The 22,441-nt window shown below is 37.6% G+C and overlaps 1 protein-coding gene across 4 annotated transcripts in view; it reads right to left on the bottom strand.

Moving 5' to 3' along the window:
- Nucleotides 1–809: 809 nt before the first annotated feature.
- DENND1B (DENN domain containing 1B) overlaps nucleotides 810–22,441 on the bottom strand; it is a 152,496-nt gene continuing 130,864 nt past the window's right edge. For all 4 annotated transcript variants that reach the window (XM_085585985.1, XM_021547477.4, XM_021547487.4 and 1 more), the window contains 3 exons: nucleotides 10,575–10,654; nucleotides 9,290–9,503; nucleotides 810–8,081 (listed from right to left, as the gene is read on the bottom strand). In XM_085585985.1, coding sequence (XP_085442111.1) covers nucleotides 7,530–8,081; nucleotides 9,290–9,503; nucleotides 10,575–10,654 — 846 coding nt within the window. In that variant the 3' untranslated portion in view covers nucleotides 810–7,529. The remainder of the gene's footprint in view (nucleotides 8,082–9,289; nucleotides 9,504–10,574; nucleotides 10,655–22,441) is intronic.

The following is a 22,441-nucleotide window of genomic DNA, read 5'->3' as shown; positions in this document are numbered from 1 at the left end:
CAGGCAGGGGATGAAGGCAGGTCCAGGCAGGGATGAAGGCAGGTCCAGGCAGGGATGAAGGCAGGTCCAGGCAGGGGATGAAGGCAGGTCAGCGCTGTGCCCGTGGGCCCCAGCCCAGCGGGGCCATCAGGAGCTGCAGGCAGGCCCAGGGCAGCAGCAGGAGGAGCAGGGGCTGTGCAGGTTGGTAAAACTGGAGGCCCCCACGCCCCCCAGCAGCACAGCGGGACCCTCATCAGATCCCACCACAGCTACCACAGGAGGTCCGGCTCCCATCGTCCTCACCAACAGGATCCCCAGAGATTCTCTCTGAGAATACTTGCCTGAGCAGTACAAAAATACTTGGTGAGATCACAATCATTGTTACTTTTTTAAACATCTAATGTGAAACGTTCAAACCATAGTACACATCAATTATTACTGTACCTTCTTTCTTGCTTGTTTCTCCTTAATATGTTGCTTTCTTAACCTATGAAAAAAGATAATATACATACTTTTTTGGCAGTAATTTGAAGATCTAGAGCCCAAGAAAAGCTGTTTAACAAAAAGGAATGATTAGCTAAGGTTTTTAAAAGATCCAAAATACCACTAGAATTTCAAAAGACATCAATATTTAACGTTTGCACTTATCAATTTATTAGTGCATTTAAGGAAACACATTCTGCTTTCTCTATATTTGAGAAAATGAAATGTTCATTCAATGGAGAAGAACTTTCAAAATAATACAGGGTCACTTCAATCTTTATGCCCGATAAGCATGAAAATGCAGCTCAGATCAACCCATCAAACAAGAACCCACATCACCCAAGAAATTTGGATATTATTAAATTTTATTTTATAGTACAGTGTTGGGCACTTTATGGTCACGTGGAATTTACCAAAAACTTCTACTGATGCCACAAACTTTGGAAGGAAAAGAAAAAACAAACCACACCACACATCACAGCTCACTTAATACATCTAGACAGTGCACTACTAACAGTAGTCTAAGATCAGAATTAACAGTTCTCAAGATGACTTTGAACAATAATCCAGAAGGTGCAAAAGCATGGAGTAAATTTGGCGCTAGTTTTGTAAAAAGGTCAGTAACTAACTAAATTTTTAAAACTGTAAGAACAGTGCTGGTTGTTTGGTGTGTGAGTTTTTTTAATTTCAAAATTATAAATAAAATCTCAATGTATCCTGTACTTTATGCCTCTCTTTTAAGGATTAAAGGCTCACAATAAGGGACATTATTTGGAATGGTTTTCAAGGGTCACAAAAAAAAATTATAAAAAAAATAATTTAGAAGCATCAAGATACATGATGTTGCTTTGTTCCATGTCGAGGCATTTCTCATCATATCTGGCACAGATTTAAAATTAACAAACACAAACTGACAGTTTGCCAAACATCTAAGCATTTTAAATTGCTCTTCCTCCTCAAAAATCATAAAGTAACAGATGTGATGCACTTGTGTGCAGGCTGCACCAAGATTAGCTCTTCCACAGTGCTTTATTGCCTCATTCAAGTATATTAATTTAAAGAAGGTCTCAAGGAAAAATCAAAGGTTAAAAGAAAATGTACATCAATATACAAAAATTAATTTACAAAAACTTAAAAGGATACTGGCAACATTAGTAGATGTTTTAAGTAATGACTTATGATAATTATGGATGTCACAAACTAAATTCTTGTGGTCATTGCTATGAACTCTCACCTCATTGTTGGTCCTGAAAAGCAGTGCTTAACACCTCAGCTTTTTACCCATGATTAACAAATGATCAAAGCATAAACTAAATATCATAAGTTCCAATAGTTATCCTTCAATTTAACCAGGTTTTACTTTTAAGAGTTACCTGGAACTACTGGTATGTGAACACTGTCTTAGGCCTTATTATTTCTACAGAATGTGACATCCATAATCACCCAGTCACTAGAAATATACATTTGCCTCATTCAAATAGATTTCTTCATGTTTTTATCATACAACCATATTTCAAAGTTACATGTAATTTTACACATTTCTAAAAAATACAATTTCATGGATCTGCTTCAAAGCAGATGTGCAAATTACTTTGAAACAAGGGGTAATATTGCACAAAATTCACTGAAGATTTGAAAGTCAACATATTTCCCCCTTCCAAACAAGTTGCTCCCATATTTTAAACAGAAAGAATGTTAATTTACACAGAATCATAAGAAATGTCAACATACTTGAACTCAACTTATTTTCCAAATGCTAATACTGTTACTGGATTCTAAATACAAGTGTTGTTAGTATTGAGCTAAGTAATAGTACAGTTTAATTGAGTACCCTTTACTACAGTACACCTTGGAGTAACATCCAGCTGTGTTACCTGCTTCGTGCCCCAACCCAGCAGAGGACAGCAATGGCCCTGCCAGCTACATGGGTTGTGGATGTCCCTCTAGACTGAAGTGGCTGTGGACTCACCAGGAAACTCTACAAGAATAACTGAAGCAGCTTTCAGAAAGACCTGTCAAGTACTTTCAACTGGCCACTGACTGAAACTGTGGAACAGATATTGCAAAATGGATACAGGGAGGTTTTGCACAAACAAACCATATCATCCCTTTCCATTCCTTTATTTTCAACACCCTGAGGAACATGAATTCTAGGCCAGCTGTGGTCCATGCTCCTGAGGTGAAGATGAGGACACGTTCTGGTAAGCTCAGATTCTGCTAACAAGCAAACAACACCCGGCAGAGACAGACATGCCTAATAGCAGCAACAAGTTACTGAAGACAAGTCACACCACCATTCATACTGGTTTTGCTGGTGCAATTATTTCTACATTCATTCTTCGAAGATTTACTGCAATACCAGGAGAACAGACAGCCTTCATCATCCTGAGCTTTGCAATACCAAAGCTGTTTAAGTTTATTAACCAAATTTGTTTCTTTTTTGTTTATTATTGAAATGTCAGGCTGTTGGGAATACACTGGCTAGAGTCTCACAGCACCTGGACTAGAAGCTGGTGTCAAGGGAGGAGATGCTAACTCCTTGGAAATAAAGCTCCTCTGGAGCTCTCCCTGAGGAGTCAGGGAGGTCCATGGTTAGGGGTTCTTCCTGCAGGACAGGGTACAGTCAGGATTACACAGGGGGCTTTTGCAAAAGGGTCTCATGCTGGCACTTGATTATTGCATGAAATGTTTCTTTGATTACTTACATGCATAGAGAAGGTATTTTAGATCCTTCTAGCAATTTTATTAGACAGCTGCACCAACAAAACATTGCTCTGTAGAATTGAGTATCATTGACTGTAGGTGGATAAGAAGCTGTTTTAAACACCTGGGTTAACTGTTCTTTTGCTTAGACTTTACATGGGTTACAAGAACACAAGGTTATAAACTAGCTCATCCTAAAACCTGAGAAGACATCTAAACCAGAATTTTAAGGTCTAAAACACTCTTCTAATAGACTGGGTGGGATTTTCAGAAGCACTCAGCACTTGTCTAAAACTCTGCCTGAAGTCTGTGTTACAATGCCTGAGAGGGGACTTCAGCCAGTGTTGAGAGTTTCTGATGATCCCACCCCAACAGCAGCAGCACCACTGAAATGCTAAATGACAAGGAAGGGTTCAGTCAACAACTTCTATGACAACTTCTAAAACTACGTTTTTTCTTCAGAACAAGTCTATTTTTCAGAACTACATGATGTCCAAAAATGTGAGATGGAAGAGCAAACCACTGCCTATTCTACACAGACTGCCCTCTGCATGCATAGAGGGTGGGTAGGGATCACCTCTGCATCCACAGCCTTTCCCTGGTACCTGCAGTCTTCCTCATTACACCTACACATGAATGGGAAGGCTTTGACTGGGACAACATATTTATTATCCATTCTTCATATCCCACAGGGAGATAACTCCACAGGCAATATTACTTTTGCCTACATGACTGATTACTATCTCTCCTGTGGACTTCCAGGCTCTGCTTCACCACATTGCACTGGAACAACCCAGGAATCCCTTTGTCCTTCCACTGCCCTTATTTTTTTCCTCCCAAACCAAATACGGCCCATTTTAGGCAGACATCTATGCAAAATAAACTCAAAAATATTCATTTCAAGTCCTGGTTTGACTTTCTACATTGGAAATTTGTTCCTATGTGTAAGTAACAGACCACAAAGCCTAATCAAATAACCTGTTACCTCCCTTAAACAGGAGAAATGAGAAGATTTTTGAGATCCTGAAGAAAAGAGATGCCTCTGAAGAAGACCACAGGAGCTCTGACTGAGCAGAATTCAGAGTTCTCACCAGTAGCTGGTGATCAATGTTGATGATTTTGAAAGACATTAGAAGGACTTCCACAACTAAAAAGCATACAGGTATAAAACTTGTGAAGTACTGGACCTGGAAAATTTATCTTAATATAGAACCCACTGTGGTACTAAAAATACTGCATATGTAGCCAATAAACAGTTTCATATTATCACAAGGACAGAGAACAAGAGTGTTGAACCAGAAATATCAGTTTGGACTCTTATCTATTTGGTAACTGGCAATTCTATTCAAATAAGGCACAAATATTAGCCTTTTTAAAAGATCACTGATAGTAAGTGGAAAAGATTCTGTACATTACAGAGTAAAAAAATGTACCTACAGTTAAAATCAACACACATATAAGACCAAGCTATTTCTGAACCCATACAAGGTTCAAAATCAAAAAAGACATACTATTTAATGATTGTAAACAAACTATGAGCTTTGTAAGGAAACAATGCAGCATAAGCACAGAAACATTTTGACTGAAATTAAAATAATTCTAAGTTGAATGTTACCATGTTTTAATTAATATTACTTCTTTTCAGCCTGCATTTTCACTCCATGAAGTAGTGAATTATTATTACAATGCCTCAATTTTGAAAGATTCCACTATCAAACTTTCAATTTTATGATTCTTATAAAAACTTAAGAATACTAGCAATCTCACATGGCTTCCATATTTATTCCACAAAGCTGAGATTGGAACAACCTATGTGATCATTTGTTCAATATCTAACCCTCATGTAAAGCCAGTAAGATTTATGCCTGTACTAAACAGTAATTTTTGAAAACAATTTTCTGGCAGCATTCCTGGACTTAGGTTTTTGATGGTTTTGAAAGTAATAATGGCCATAATTTCTGTGGGTTTTTTTCTATTTTCCTCCTTAAAACATTGATACTGTTAACTTCAATAAATGAAGGAAAAAAACAACTTAGATTGAACCATGCATAGAAACATCATGTGAAAGGAAAAGTTGAACCTTGAAATTCTCATCACAAAATGCAAGGAGATGAATGAGAAGGAGTGAGAAGTGCTACAAGAACAAAAACCTGTGTATTGCCCATTGCAGCACTATGCTTGGGCAATGTTTAGTACCAGCAAAGGAGAAGAAAGCCCTCAAGACATTAATGCCAGCTTTAAACAAGGAACCATCAGGTTGCTCTGGAGCTTTGTCATCTGAACAAAGAGCCACTTGGCCTGATCCCCTTGGAAAGCTGAGAGTCAAGATTTTTATTATTTTTATAATACTTTCAATTTCTAATAGTGCAAAATATTTTGCCAAGTAACATTTTTTGTTATTACAAAAGTTCACAATGTATCATGTTGTTGCACAAGAGGAAACCAAAGGATTAACAAGTAATCTGGAGCACAGACTTCTGGATGTACAGCTGCTAACTCTGGAACACTGAGATTCTCCAGCAATGCAGATGACCTCCAAAATGCTCATGCTTGATCAGACACAGATATTTCTGCATGATTTAGACTTTTACTATGTTTTAGCTTTGTTGCACTGATTAAAAAATTAATCCTGGAGGCTCACCCTCAGTGGCAAGTAGTGGCCCAGCCCTTCTCATTCTGGAACAAGATGAAATTTTGCACTAACTCCAGGTCTCACTCTACTGAGCCTCTCTGGTGAGATTCCAAAGAGTGCCTCTGCCATGACATGGAGCAATTCCCTTAGGCCAGCTGCCCTGTAAGAAAGCAGCCAAAAAAGCCCTTTCCATTTGTGTCAGCTAGAATGAAAATGAATTTATAAATCTCAGCAAGGTAATCAATATGAAACTCTGCTACAAACTGCTATTAAGGTACTAAAGCACAATCTGATCCAAATACCAACCCCAGGAACGTGCTCACTCAGGCCTAGGCTGAGACTAACAGAAATCATTCATGACAAAGAGGGAAAGAAAAAAAGTTTTGTAACTAAGAAGAGCAGCAGAACATTCTTCTCAGACAGAGTTCCTTTTATACCCATGTGGTATTTCTACCAACTTTACCACAAATATCCCTCAAAGCTGACAGTTCCAATCTGCTGAAACTGATTAACTGTTTCTTCTGTCCTAAGCTGTTGGGGAGACAAGGTATGTATGGTGAGGTGGAAAAAGAAAAGATGAAGAAAATTTTAAAAATTAAAGAGCTGCTCCATAGAGCATCAAAAATGTTCAGACTTTAAATATCCAATATTAGTCAGGAACACTGCCAGAAGGAGGAAAAATGCTTGTTCTAAATACATCAAGACCATTTATTTTCCTTCACTAAATCTATAAAGAAGATCTTGGTTGTCCAACTTGGCTAAAATGAGAGTTGGATATATGCAGTCTCAAACTGAATCTATAAATTTAGCTTTCTAGTGTTACAAATCAGGCACAAATTAGTTTTCCAACTATTAAAATGCAGAAAATAAAAAATAATAGAAATCTATCAATTCCACTTACACTTTCCTTTCTGAGAATTTTTAGGTGAGATAGTCTACCTAGGGAAACTGATAATGTGTCTTTAAAGTGTCTTAGTTGTAAACAGAAGTTAATAAATGTCACATTATATTCATCACTTCATGTACTTTAATAGAAGAGAGAAAACTACGTGCTACCTTTTTGAAATCTGGAAGACAGAGCCACAGTTTTAGTTTGGAGTAAGTTCCAAGTTATAGTCAAAAGAAATTCCTTAATCTATAAAAAGTCTTCTTTCCTCCCCCTGCCTTTGCTGAAACAAATTCCTGCCATGGAAAATCATTATTGCTGTTTTGTAGATTTGCATTCATCTTCTAAGACAGTTAAACCCTTTCTCAAAAGATTAAGGCAATTATTATTCATTACAAATATTAACATTTGTACATTTCAGAGAAATCAGATTGCTTGGTTCATTTCATGCTAATGGGATTAACACAGTACCTTCAAAACCTGGCTACCTTTAGGTGACACCCTTGCTGCTCAGAGGAAGCAAATGCTAGGAAGCACCATACACTTGCTGTATTTTCAACACAGAGAACTAACTAGTACCTGATTTGAGAGTGCATTCATACATTTACTTCCATTTTGTGGACCTAACTACAGCTAACAATTGAACTGAGTAAACGTAGAAGCAAATGTCCAGTGGCAGAAAATGCATACTCAACTGAAGAGAACTATTTTTATAACTGAAGATCTCTTATTCCTTTTCTTCTTTTTTTTTTTTTTTGGTTATAATCTTATATGCAGTTACATGGAGTCCTGAGTAGTCTCCCTTTAACATCTGATGGGAGTCAAGTTTCTCTTTTCATACTTTTCTTACGTTTTATTTCCACTGCTACTGCTGGATAACCTATCCTTTGAAATATTTAAACCATAGTGAAAAGCAGAATTCAGTTTACATAATGACACCACTTCTTGAAGAAGTCCACCTTCTTCTGGAGTTTCATCTCCTTCCTTCCCACTTTTCTCCCAAGGGACCAGGATGGATGGCTGTTGAGCAAGACCTGCTGGGAGCTGATCTTCTGAGGTATTGCTTAGTGTTTCATTAGGCTTTGCATACTGACAGGAAGAAAAGCCTGCTTTGAAACTTTCTAGTGAAGTAAACTGGGCACTTGGTCGTACTGGAGACAGGGATGTCAAACTAGTGATGTCCATCTTGTCAGTAGTAAAGGTTTTGCCACTCTTTTCTTCTTCCATCCTTGAGAGAGACTCTCTCTGGCCACCAGAAGAAACTTGCTTCCTTGGCGACGGGGGGAGCTGCTTCCCATGGAGAACACTGTCATCCTGGCCAAGGTTCCACTCTGTCTGGTCATTGGCACTGCTGCAGAGCAGGGTAAGGTTGCTCTCACTAGGTGCATTTGACTTGTTCTGAAAAAAAAAACCCCATGTGTTCATAGTTAATGTCACAAGAAACATCTCTACACTGGTATTTTTGAAACACAAGTACTAGAAGGGATTTTGTATGTTCCTAAATCATGGATTCCCTTTGGGGCTCAGTGTTACAAAACAACTATCCCAGACACAATGCAAGGCCAAGTGTTTTTACATGTCCTCACAGAACACTGCCTCAGTCTAAGGACTGCCTCTGGTAGCACAAAGAGGAAGGATTTCCGTCTTCTCTGTCCATTCAGTCTTGGCACTAGCAGTTTTGACAGTGAACAAAGACACAGTTTTCTCATTTGCACCCATAAAATGAGAGGGAGGGGAACTAAAACTAAAACCAGATGGCATTTCCTCTTTGCTTCAGTAATTAATTATACCAATTTTCAATATTAAAGTTTTTTGGTCAAACAAAACTGGGCATTTTATTAATCTAACCCCTGTGTGACCCTCATAATATAAAATTTTACAAGCTTTATAAATATTTGCATCAGTATTTGCTGCTCCAGTAACAAATCTTCTACTATAGGATCCTTTTCAGCAAAAGTAAGTATTGGACAGCTGACATGTGCTGGAATTCAAAAACACTAAGTTTTTTGGCTAATACCACAGCAGTGACTTGGTGAAAGTTTTAAAACTTTAGGCAAGCAGCATGTTTACACTAAAGGACCAGTGCAACTCTACCTAAAATAGGAACAAGGAGCCCTCTTAGAAAACTCTGGAGTACTATTCTAGCAGTGTTTCAGGTGCAATTACCACCTGGATTCCATGACTTAAATCAAGAAGGAAATATCATCGTATCACTGTGACTAGTCTAAGTCTACAAGGTGAAAAATGCTTTTTAAACCACATTAAAAAATCCGAAACCAGCTCAAGGCATATCAGATTTAACAGAAAAAACCAAAATAAACTATTTGATTAAGTAAATTATTATACTGTTCGCAGTTCTCTATGTGGTTACTGCTTTAAGGGAAGAACACTGTTCTGAGATGACTTAGTAACCTGGACAATTTCTTGGCTGGTAAAAAACCATCATGCAGTGTCCAGCATGAGTGTACTGTTTTACAGCCCTAGGAAGACACATCAGGAATTCTAAAGACTGTGCTGCTGTGTCTGAGCTGTTGTTCATTCCACAAGTGCAGGATTCCACTCTAAATGGACTTGGGCTGGTTTTGAAATGAAAGCAGAAGACTAACCGCAGTCTTGTAATCAATGTCATCCATCGATCTGAAGAAATCCAGGCTCTTTGCTCCTGAGAGTTTTCCTTGATCTGAACTGTGTGTGCTCAGCGTGTCCAGAATCTCTCCAAGCAAGTCCATTTCTCCTTGATGCTGAGTTATTCCAGTTTCACCGGAACCATCACTATCATAAAAGTAAGCAGAAGCTTCTTCACTGTCTTCTGATGATAACCTGAAAACAAAACTTTTCCATCAGATAGGAACATAAAAGTCATTTATTATAGCCACTTCTGAAAGGACATAGGAGAATGCATTTCAAGAGCTTTGAATGGGACCATAAACCTGGAATATCTTTCTACTCAAGAATTTTCCTGAACACAAATATATTGTGTCAACGGAGATGCAGTTACCATTAGCTGCCTCCTGGCATAGCCAAACATCTTGTTCTAAGTGGCAAGACTGCAACTGCAACCATCACATGGGCAGATGTACTGAAGTACTGGCTATCTGCATGGACAACCGGTGCTTTTGTCTCTTATTTCCTCTCTTGTTCATTGCAACACCCTTACCTCAGACCCCCATTCTACCTCTTTTCTACCTCTATCAATAGTAATTTTCTAAAAAATGGTCTTTTTCTACCTCTGTCTATCAATATTGCTAAAAAGGCGGTTTTCCATGGCTCATTGTTTTCATTATATCCCTTTTAACACTTAGTAGCTTTGTCTTCCCTACTATATCACAGACTAAGCTGCTTGACTTTGCTTTCAATGTCCTTTCTGGTTTATATGCAGATATTCATTATCAAAAATTGACTCCTCAGTTCAGAAAATGCCTCAATGCAGCTTAAGCCTCAACATACCTTAAGCCTCAACTTACACTTTCCCTTTAGTTCTCATACAGGAAGACCTCAATATAAAACGTCCAAGACATTATTTGTCTTTCAGAACCTTCAAAAATTGTCCCATTGTCATGGCTACAACACAAGCCTTAAAGAGTAGATTAGCTGAGGTCACTGCCCACCATGCTGGCGAATATTCTGGTGTTTATGTAGTCTTTATATCTGGAGGTTGTGAAGACTGAGGATTATGTCAAGCTATTCTGGACACTATAAATAATGAAAATATTTAATAGCCTCTCCCTCTTTTAAAACAGATTTAAATTCTAAACTACTTGACATCATCTAGATCAAGAATTGAGCTAGCAGCCTGAATATTGAAAAATTTGTCACTTGAACTCCACTTTGCTGAGTAACAAATTACCCTCTCTCCTATACATACATAACCCATCCAAACAGGCTTCTTACTTGCTTGTTCTCTCAATTTCATCATCATCATCTTCATCCAAGGCAAAATCCTGGTTACTGAGGCGCTGGTTGAAACGAGTCTGGAGGAAGGAAAATTAACATTATAATTTTGTTTATTTTTTCTATTTCAGCATTACTTATTTGGAGACCAGCTGCCACTTTACTCATTAGGGCTTCTGAGCACTTCATGAGACAAACCCCATATTGATCAAGGCCTGCAAAGATTGCTCCAAGTCCTGAAGGATCACCAATTAAAGAGAACCATTTCTCTTCATGGCCTATGGAGGGCCTCCTTATTTATGCAAAGCCTGGTGTGCCTTATTATTTATGCAAAGCATTGATTAGCAGAAGCCTGGATATTAAAGGAAAAGCACTGAAGTCTACCAGCTACCCTTTCTTGAAAGCGCATTACAAAAAGTATCATGGTTTAGTGCTTTTTGGTAGAAATATTTGCCAAGCTTTGGTTCATGTGGTCTATTGGGCATGAAGAAAGTCACTTGACTTTTGAAGTAGAAAATACAAAGGAAGTTGGGAGTCTCTTTATAAAGCTAAGTTTAGGTTATGGTGTTGCACAGGACTACAGAGTAAATAATACCCAGATCATGAACTTTGCACTAAGAATGCCTTTGTCCAGGATAATTTACTGTGGATTACAATTAATTACAACCCAGGGCACACTCAGAGTACCCCAAGAAGACTTTGCATGGAGGAGCTGATGTACTGGAAATTCACACATTTCTGTACTTACCTATTACATCACATTATTATTCAGCAAACAAATATAGGCAAAAGAATGCCACAATAATTGGAAAAAAGTCTCTAACCTGACCAAAACATTTAAATCAGGAATTTTATTCACTTGTACTTTGTACATGACTGTCTTCAGGACCGTGCAGTTCTTATACTTGTTTTGTATCAAAAACTTTTTGTATAAGAAGTTTAACTATACTGGCAATCAATGCACTGAAGATGCTGTGAACCCTGGATAGCCACTAATAATTTAAAGACATGTGGATGGAATTTGTAGAGAAGGAAAAAAGTATAAGCTAACTTTGAGGAAAATTATATGCAAGTAAGAAGTGCTACTGCCCACATGTCATCATGCAGTTCACCAAATGCCTAAACCTGCAACCAGCCCCTGATGGGGAAGAAATATGGCCTTCATTTCAGACTACAAGGAGCTTGAAAATCTTGTACTGTGAGGATTTCAGTATGCTACCTATTATAGACAGGTATATACAAATACTGGGATACTCTCTGTAACTCCCCACCCTCCCCATTATTTACAGGAATGTCTCGGTATTCACTCTTTAGAGACTGAGATATTTTTTCTTGTTCAACAAGAGAGAATTTAATTAAAGCAGCAAGTTTTGATAACACTTTCCACAGTTCTTTGCCCTCAAAAAGGAAACATATGGTTCTTTATGTGTTAAACCAAGTTAATAGTTGATGGAAAATTAGAGAATTATTAGAGTATTACAACCCATCAAACAACTTTAAGATTCATTTTGAGAAAAAGGTATAGGATGGAATATAGAGAAACAAACTATTTCCAAGTTTTTCATATTTTTGTGAGTTCATTGTGTCATTTTCACCATTGTTGCAATCAATCATTCTCCTGCTTGTAAGGGAAGTGAATCACTCTGTTAAGTGATACTGGTGACTGGTTATCTTACTGATCCCTGTCACAAGCACAGTCACTGGTTTTGGTTTAAAAGTTGCAGCTTTAAGTATTTATCTTCACTGGGAAAATGAATCTGATAACACTGGAAATTAAGCACTTCCCCAAGAAAATTCTGACATGACGTTCACTGTAATTCAAGCTCTAACCTGGAATTGGCTCCTGGAGGGCAAAATCCTTTCTGCCTCTCATTTTCTTTAAATGTGCATCAAAATTAGATGTTTCCATCACATTTACTCCTACTAACACAAATGTGAGACTTTGCAGGGACAAAGATTCTTTAAAATGTTGAGAAGTTGCAGAAAACAAAATGGAAACTGACACTTGTTCATCTGTAGAGGAATTAACTCTGCCAATTGATTCTGCAAGATAATGCTTGCTGATTTGTTGAAATAATAAATAATATTTCAAAGAGGACAGATATCAAGCTTCAAGGAAAAAAAAGGGGAAAAAAGAAAGAAAAGTTGAGTCTTTGAGAAACAGGAGCTGAAAAAAATAAGTAGAATCAGCAAACACCACAGGCATTGCAGTGGCCTCTCAGAACATCTATGAACAGTAATATGCAAGTGTGTTAGTGAAAGCACAATCATATAAAAGGAATGTAACAGACAAGTTGATAAACCTAAAACCTGCCTCCAAAACAACAACTCCTAGCTCCTGATGGTCAAACTCTTTGAAAAAACATTTTTGTTACCAATTTAAATGATGAGGGATATATTATAAAATTATATAGGGAGACTTTCAACAACTAAACCAAATAAAATGGGATTTACATACAAAGAAAAAGATATGGGGGAGGGAAGGAAAGGAAAGTATCTGGCTGTAAATAACAACCTTCTCCAGCATTTACAGCTCTGTGAGCTAACCACAGAGACAACAAGCAACACATGTTTTTGAATAGGTGACTTTCCTTTAGGAGCTGTAATAAAAACGACTGCAAGGGAGGGGTATGTCCAGACTACTTTGCAACGAAAGAAAAAGAAAGAAAGAAACCCTTAATAAATTTCAAAAGGAGAGTCATAAAACTTTTTCAATGCTCCACTAGGCAAAGTGACAGAGTATGTGCACCTGCAAAAGCTGTCAGAGTCATTTAAGAAGTCCGTCCATTACTGACGTACCCTGCTGTTTGCAGTTATTTAAGCTTTTAATTTCTGTCTTTTCTGCATTTTGAAGTGTGTAACCTTTTTTATACCCCTTTATGAAAAAAGGACAGACTTCTGCTTCCTTCCTGATTAGCATTCTAATAACAACCAGACCATTTTAATTTATTACCACAAGAAATGATATGGCAACAGTCCTTTCTTGTTGCACCAGGACTTTATAAAGTCTTAATAGACTGCTGTCATGTTTATTTCTATAAAATAAAAAGACAAACTTCTTTAAAGAACTTGGTTGTTTTGTTTCTTCCAAACAGTTATGCTTAGATATTAAATCTCTTACTTAATATATTTACTTTATATCATAACAAGAACTGGGATTCAACTTTTGCTGTTTCAAATTTCTCTCTTCCTGCACATGGCATCTCTCATCTCGCTTGGAATGTAAGAGCTGAGCACACTTAAACACAAGCTCGTGTTCTCCACAAGCTGGTGTGAGGCTATATATCCTTTTTGTATTCACCATACCCATCCTCTCTGGTTGCTGCCCTGCTTCAAAATCTACTTCTGCAAGTAGTCTGCAGCCTATACAGACCTGAAACAATACTGATCACTGAAGTAAGGAAAAGGAGATGACAGTACAAAACACAACAGAACCAAATAAAGGCAGAGTCAGTCCTTAAACTGCTCTCTTCTACTTGCTCGTAGCCTCAAAAAATGTAGTACTTTGGAATAAAAATGCCAAATCCCATGAATGCTAAAGCATTTAAATGTAAGATGGTTATATTCTTGATTGGGCATTAAAGTCAATCTTTGAAATGTCAGCTTTTTATATAATGCTAGACCTTTCAGATGTCCAGCTTTTGGTAATGAGTGTGTATTGATTGATACTAAGGCAGGGAGCTTAACAAGGCTGCTGCTATTAATTACACTCAAAGTGGAAAACAAATAATCTTTTGATAAATGGCAGCACAAATGTAATTTCACATTTACTGGCTACTCAATACATCAACACATCTAAAGTTTCAAAAAAAAGAAAAATATGTACCATGGTTTAAATCTGTGAAGTACTGCTTCCTTTTTCTTAAAAATTTAGAGATTATTCATTCAGCTTGAGAAAAAAAAAAAAAATACAACCCCACTGTTATTTATGATTGAGTATTTTATTTTACCCATCCTCCTCTCAACCAAATCACAGAAATAAGTATGGCTCCATCCAGTAGGGAAGAAAAAGATCTCTCAATCAGACTTTCCAGTAAAGCACAACTTGTCACCTTCCTTTCCGGTTAAACACTGTGACCTAAAGCCATGACTCACAGGAAGGTACTCCTCATTACATTCCCTGAGAGCTGAGACTGATGAAAGAAAAGGGAAAGCAGAGACAGAAAAGAAGTACAGATTCTAATCAAGAATGTTCTGATATCAGAAAACTGCCCTGGATATACATTAAATAGATACTACCAGAAATATGGGCACAGTGCTTAGAAATGCCAAATACACTTTAATGCCGCAGAGATCTCCAGTGACTATTGTACAGTTATAGGAAACCCTAATACCTATGCTGAGGTAGGATTTATTACAAGTACAGATGACAAATTTGTTGAGATACTTAGTGACAGATAGCACATTACTTTTGTTCTGAATTACTGTGGTGAAAAATGAACAAGCTCTCAGCTCCCTACCATTATGCATGCTAGACTCCTGAACACAGGTATCATTTGAAAATGGTGTAACGCTGCTTTTTCTTTTTCACAATTAATCATGCTTCTGCAAATACATTTTCAAGAATAGTTCTGTTTTGCTCCAGAACGACAAGCCACCTTCCACTTTCCCTGAGGAATCACAGGCCCTTTTTCCTCAGGAAGCCTGAGCCCCCCGAATCAGGCTGAGGCCCCCCCTCCCCAGAGCCGCTTTGCTCCATGGCAGCGAGGCTGCTCTCAGCACAGCCTCCGGTTTGCAGCTGCTGATGCACCGTGGCACCGTGCCATGCACCATTCTAGCTGCAAGGGCTGCACCATCCCAAGGCAGCCCGGCTCCGCTTGAATTGGCAACAAGCAGAAGTGTTAGTCTTCTAAAATAGGACGTGGAGATTTGTGGTGCCATTTGCAACAACCAAAGCCGGCAGCTCATTTTTCTGCGCATGATTTTAAGAATTGGATTCACCAGGCAGAATTTGCAGTTACAAGAATGGAGAAATATATCACTTATTTTCCCTTTTCTGATGGTGATTGATGTCCTAATGTACACTCAATGATTAGATGGAAGGAAAAACGGATGGCTGAGAGGATCACAGTGGACTGAGTAGCAGGAAGATAAGGGAGAATGTGTGTCAGAAAAGAAAAAATATCAGTGTCCAAAGCCACATGAATGTTCACACGAACAAAACTGGAAAAGGGAACATGGATTTCAGGTAACAAGAAAGTCAAGAGATCTGGAATTAATTCAGGTGCACAGTGTGAGACTTTAGTGAACCAGGACAGTTGTAAATCCAGTTTATTTGGCTGAAATGTGCTATTTGATACAATTCCTAAGCAGATAAAAGAGAGACTACTGGTTAAATTGATCTTTTGGGTAAAGTGTGCATCATATCCTTATATCAGCAGAACTGTCTCATGGTACGATCACTGCTGAGACCATGTGTGACTTTCTCAGAGGAAAACCTATCAAAATACCTAAGTTAAAATGTGGATGTGAATGTAAACACAAACACCCTACACCTCCAGACCTCAGCAGCACCAGACCCTTTCCATCAGACCGATGGGCTGAGGAAGATCCTATTTGAGGGAAAGTGCCATAGGAAGCTTGAAAACAGACTAATCATATTTGCAAGGAAAATAAGACTGTGCCTTGGAAACACTGACTCCAAGCACATTTCTACACTGTCTAGTGATTCCAAACAGAAGAATTACCAAGGAGGAGTCCCTCTTCCTGTTTGACACCACTAGGAGTCTTCTGCTCAACAAATAAGGTCTTTCTCTGCAAGGTGCTGTGGAATTTGGCTGGCACTTAGAGTTGGATGATACTTATTTCAGATATTTTAGGGCCCAAATTAGACAATTAGAAGCAAGACAGAGGCATTATCAGGATTCAACTGAGATTCTAGATGGGCTGAGCTGCTTTTCAGTCTTGCCCCTCTCTCCATTTACTGAGAAAGAGCCTAAGGCAGCACTGCTGCTAACCGCAGCATTTCAGCAGTATCTAAAATTAGACAGGTTGAATCTGGACTCTCACATTCAGAGCTGCTGAGATCCCTGCAGGAAAGGATTTGCCATTTTCTTCTATTTCTCCCTCCTTTTACTTTTTCATTAATTGAACTTTTTTTTTTTTGTCATTCTTAGGTACAGGAATATAGAGAGGAAGAAGACATTAGGGAACAGAGAGTACTAGAGCTGGAGTTTTAGATGTAAAGTGGTGCTCTTGAAACCTTCAAGCCAGAAGGCAAAAGCAACATGGAAGTCAAGACGCAGGTTCCAGCCATTGTCTGACGGCTCTCCCGGCTCCCTGACTTAGTGGAACAAAACTATGTCTCGTGGAAGACAGAAGATACACAGCATTAGAAAGTAAAAGGTACCACTGCTACATTAAGATGTCAATAAATTCTCCTGATGAAAAAATTAATCTGGTTATTTCAATTAAATACTGGACACAGAAAGGTTCACCCAGTTTGAAGATACTCTGCAAGACAGCATTTTTCTCTGAGATCCTTCAGAGAAAGGAAACAGTGCTAGACATACCAGTATGGTTCATTTGTTTGCAGAAGAAAGACCCTCTGAAATGCTGCATTTCTATTTATTATAAAACTTAAAGGGGAGGGCTACAATCACCAGGAAAAGCATCTGCCAACTTTTTGCTTATAAATGTTTCTTTTGGCAGGATAAATCAGAGGTAGATATGCTGATGACTTTGCCCTGAAAAATCAAGCATCTCACAGAGTAACAAAAAATTCCAGATCCACTTCCTGACCATTACCCCATCTATTTTTTTAAATTAAATTGGAATCATGGTAATTAGTGAAGCGATTTCCCAAGTGATTTTTATAGTAAAGCTCCAAGACAAGCAGCCACAAGGCTGACAGTGGTTTAGGGTTGCAGAACAAGCAGTACAGCTCTGGTGAGGACAGTCACTGCCACTGTTAGTGAGAAGCAGGGACAGGTTTCAGCAATCTTGTAATTATACCTCTACTTGGGAAGTTCTATTCCCTATTCCTGAAAATAGTATCATGCTTGATACCCAAATGCATCTAAACGAGTATTCTGCACAAAATCCACGAACAGTTTCACTGAACACAAATAAAGGAAGTACCCCTTGATTTGTAAGAGGTCTTCGTTGCACCAGGCGAGGCTTGCACAGGCAGAGGATCCCTGTGTGCTCTGCCACTTTGGAAAGGAACAGGAGCCACGAGAGGGCACTCTCGTAATCTGCAATTTGAATTTTGGCTGCCTAGCTTTTTCATTTTTAATTATAAGGAATTCTGTTTTGCAGAATGAAGAGATCTTACTTGACAGAACAAGACAAAAGATTTTTCTCTAAATTAAAGGAAGCTAATGATATCTACAATATTTTCACATTACACCACATTAGCTAAAGAAACAGAGTTTACTGATCAACAAATGTTAACTTCAGAACTTTATTTTACAGAAGCAAAATGTGATTTGCATTAAAAACCAGCTCTTACTGTTTATGACATCTTTCAATTTATAATATTTCAGTCAATGAGGGCAGAAGAAACCTCCAGTGTTATAAGTGGTTGAAAGTCATAGATGTGATCTCAAGCACAATACAGGTAAAATGTGCTTAATCAGATTTATGTTTCTGAAATCATTGTGGGGCTGACTGTAGATATTTTTTCTAAAAGACGTTCAGTCATCTTATACAGAATATGTATATTCAGCACTGCATTATCACAATCTCCTATTTTCCAGGAAAAAGAAAAAAAGTCTTCAGAATAGCCCTCTCTTCAGAATAGCTACTCTCATCACCTTTTTCAGGTTAGGAGGGTAATCAGTTACTAGAAGTCCTTTGTAGCTAATGATTATGTCATTTATTTTACTGGCCATTGTAGGGATATTGATAAATGGGGCACTCCTGAAGGTAAGGTTATTCTGAACACATCTTCCTGCCTGACACTTGCTGTGTTTGTTGAACAGATGCCAAGCACACCTACTGGAAGCTGAATTATACATTGTATAGTCACTAGGACATACTTCAATAAAAGTGAAAAAGCTCCATTTGCAATATGCTTAAGGAAAAAAAAAGAAAGAAAGAGAGAAAAAATACAAAAAAACTCTTTTCTGTTTGAGAACACCAAGAAAAAAGTTTAGTCTAACTTGATTTTTTATTAAAAGTGTTTTAAAAACCTTCTTAGACACTGCACTTGGATTCTGCAAAGTCATGGTGAGTCGTTCACTTGGTATCTTCAATATAGGAACATTTAAAGCAGTGCTGAGACACAGTGATTGGTAAATCCACCCTTAAAATCCGCATGCTTATTTCCATTACACATGGAAAATAGCAGGTGACTAAAGGTATAGCTAGAACATACATTTTATGAGAGACAAGGGGCATTGCTAATTTACTAACTGCAAAGGGAACTGGCAGATCTTATCTGGTATTCTGCTAATCTTCCAGAGTGCTTTATTTGCCATTAAATACATTATGATTTGAGATCCTGACATGGTTCATTTTTAATAAGCTACCTCAACACCTAATATAACACTAAAATTACAAATATCATATTCATGAAATCAAAGAGATCTTCCTGGCATTCAAAGCAGGATCATAATAAATATGCTCTCTTTTTAATTATATATTAACTTGGAACTATTTTACAAACCTCCTACTGCATTTAGGTCCCTGTGTACCCAGAAATCTGCATTACCTGGGAGCATAAAATGGCACAGAATTAAAACACATTATGCAAAAACTGAATGCTCCATAGTCTAAAACATGCCCTGCTGTACCTTGCTCATCAACAGTTAAAGGAACTCGGTGATATCACTCGCAAGATACTGCAAACAAAACCTAAGCAATTGTATGCTTGTGTTAACTTTTATTTCAAAAATTTTAGCAGGTGATTTCTTGTATCTTCTACACTCCTAATTAACGTAAGAGATGAAACATACCCGAGACACATTATTAGCTCTAGGCATGAAACAGTTAACAGCAGTGCACATGCCAAGGTTTTAATAAGGCTTAACAATAAAAAGCTTCAATCCTCCACTTTCACTAGATTTTGTTGTTGTGGTTTTCCCTTGCTTAGGGCAATCCATCTGTTAATGTTGACTTGCAATATAGCTAAGCTCACACATGTCTGAAGAGCCTAGAACAGTGAACCTGAGCAGGAGCAAGCTCGGCTGAGTATTGCAGAGAGGGACCGGCTCGTTTGGGCACAGATAAATTGTGTGCGCACGCACAAACCAGTGCACTCCCCTCAGCCCCATCTTTTAGGAACCACTTTCAAAATGCAAATTATAGGAGGGCAAGCTGAGCACTTCAGTTTGCAATAACACATTTCATTATTTATCTTCTGGTTAGGTTTTGACAGCTATTTTAGATGCTATAATTTTTTTTTAAATTTATTGCTGATTTTTCTTAAGCCTATTGCCAATCTGGAAAAGAAAAAATACAATAAAGGCACTATGACAGCAGTGATAAAGCTTAGTAAATATTCATTGTTAAAAATGGCTCTGCACTGTGACCAGTGCTGGTATTCTCCCTGGGCCAAACTGGCTGTGTTTTCAATAAAACCAGAGAAGTATCCTTTCCCTTGAGCCCTGTTAGGCTGAGGCTGCAGTTGGAACTGTCATCCTCACACAAAAGCAAAGGGGCTGGGTTTTACAAACGCAAAGCCTAATTGGGAGATCTTCATGGCTGTACCCTTGACATTTATTAAAGCCTCATCAACAAAACAGGAAATAACCGTACTAATTAGCAGACCCATATACAAACTCTTGTTTGTTGGGGTAAAAAAAACCTCTTGTTTGTTGGGGTAAAAGTAGATTCACTTCCTATTGTAAAGGAAACATCCTCTCAGACCCCCAAATCCTGTTATGAACAAATTTTTTAAATTATCTTTCTCAGTAAAGCAAACATTTGTCTCTTACGTAACTTTTCAAAGGATGTTTTACAGCAGCTCAGGTAACTCTCAGTATTTAACTGTTTCCAAGAAGTGGAGAAGGAAAAGCTCAATGCATACTTCTGATATAACATAAAATACAACACCAAATTCTTTGTATTTACAATTTTCTAAATGTTTTGGTATGGAAGAGATAGTAATAAATGCAGAGGTGCCTCTATTTTGGAAGCAGGATGACCATTAAAAGCAATTGCTCTCTCTTGTTCATTGTTTACCTATGTTTGGGGTGGGTATTACAGTACACCAATATAACAACTTAATCAGTATCTGGTCCTTCCTTTAAATGTGTATCAAATCGCCTGAACTCCACATTAGCACTAGCCTTATACCGATACAGCCATTACAGAAGATAACTTTAGAGATCTGGGTGAAGAGTTTCATTTGCAGGATGAAGACTACCAGAAAAACAAATCAGACAACAGCACACTGAATTTAACTTCTTTTAAACAGCAGACTCAGTACTAGATCAAATATGGTCTCTCTCATACACATGCATTGCAAATACAAATATATATTCTTATTTGGATGTAAACTTTAAAATCACCACTTATTAATAAAGAATTTATATTATCTTATTGAAACACCAAGACCAAAAGTAAAAACAAGACTAGCAATAGCAGACTTGTTTTTCAGAAGTCCTTTGGTTTGTTTGCTTTTGGGGAGGAGGAAAAAGAGAATTGCAGAGTGAGAGGTGGAGTTCTTGGAGGGCAATCCCCATGTGCCCCTTCCTTCCCACTGGGTTCACGTGACATCTGGGACAGGAGCTGGGGAAAAGACACCTTTGGTTTGGAGCAGGGCAAAATGGTGAGGCTCTCAGTTCCCAGCCTTGTTAATTCACCCCAGACAAACACGTGTGTGTCCGTCTGCATGCACATCCATTAACACACGTGTGTAAGGAGGCATGGAAACAAAGCCAGGCACACGTCTGCACTCCTGATGTCTTTGCAAAGCTAAAGGACAACTGATAGAAACAGCAATGATTAGAGGATATCACATAAAAACACAGAAAAGTTCAATTGTTCTGTCTGAACGAATGCCTTCAAAAGAAATCTTTAATTGTACCAAGGTGAATTATATTCCTTTGTATCCCTAGACTCCTGTACATAACAATAGGCAGCACTACCATATCAGTGAGGCAGAAAGTCTTTGTATTATTTATAACCCTACTAAAAATGACTTAATACTAATGTACAATTTCACCATTATTTAGCAACCATCTGCATCAGTTCTATGTTGTATTTCAGAAACTGTCTATTTACTACTGATAAAAACTAATTCAAAATCAAATTGATTAAATAGACAATCCAGATTTTTATTATTGCAGTACCTACAGCAAAAAATAAATGTTGCTAGATCAGTTGGATTGAATTTATATATTTAATTCTCATATTAGGAAGATACAGGCATTAAAAATCCACATATATTAAAAACATGCAATAATATAATGTAAAAGTGAATATCTATAAATATTAAAAATATGTACATATGCAGGTAAATATTTGCAGGGAAAAAAAGTGTTAGAAAAACTACTTTGTTTATATTTTTGAAATAAAACTGTCAAAATGAATCTGAAAACATTAAAACACTTGCCAAAGTTGAGACACTACACCTGTTACTTCAAATCTAGACTAGAAAGGATTGGAGAACAAAAGCCAATACATTTGCACTGCATGAACTAGCTGACATTAACAAAATAATAAATCACAACTATCTGAGCAAGGTTAAAGGCCATATGACATTTATTAGAAATGCAAAATTAATATGCCTTAAAATAAATGAGATAGCTTAATACATATCTATGAATAAACCAGAATGTATTTTTGTGAGAAGCCTTTCTCAAAAATAGTATTTAAGAATTAAATCTCAAATCCATACTTAGAGATCTCCTGTTCTTTCCCCTCTCAACAGGGATGAAACACAAATAGCATTTTTTTTCTCCACACAAGCAGTGTAG

The sequence above is a fragment of the Lonchura striata genome, chromosome 8 (assembly GCF_050655825.1).
Source record: "Lonchura striata isolate lonStrDom1 chromosome 8, ASM5065582v1, whole genome shotgun sequence".
Lineage (NCBI taxonomy): Eukaryota > Metazoa > Chordata > Aves > Passeriformes > Estrildidae > Lonchura > Lonchura striata.
This window is presented reverse-complemented; position numbering and strand designations above follow the sequence as displayed.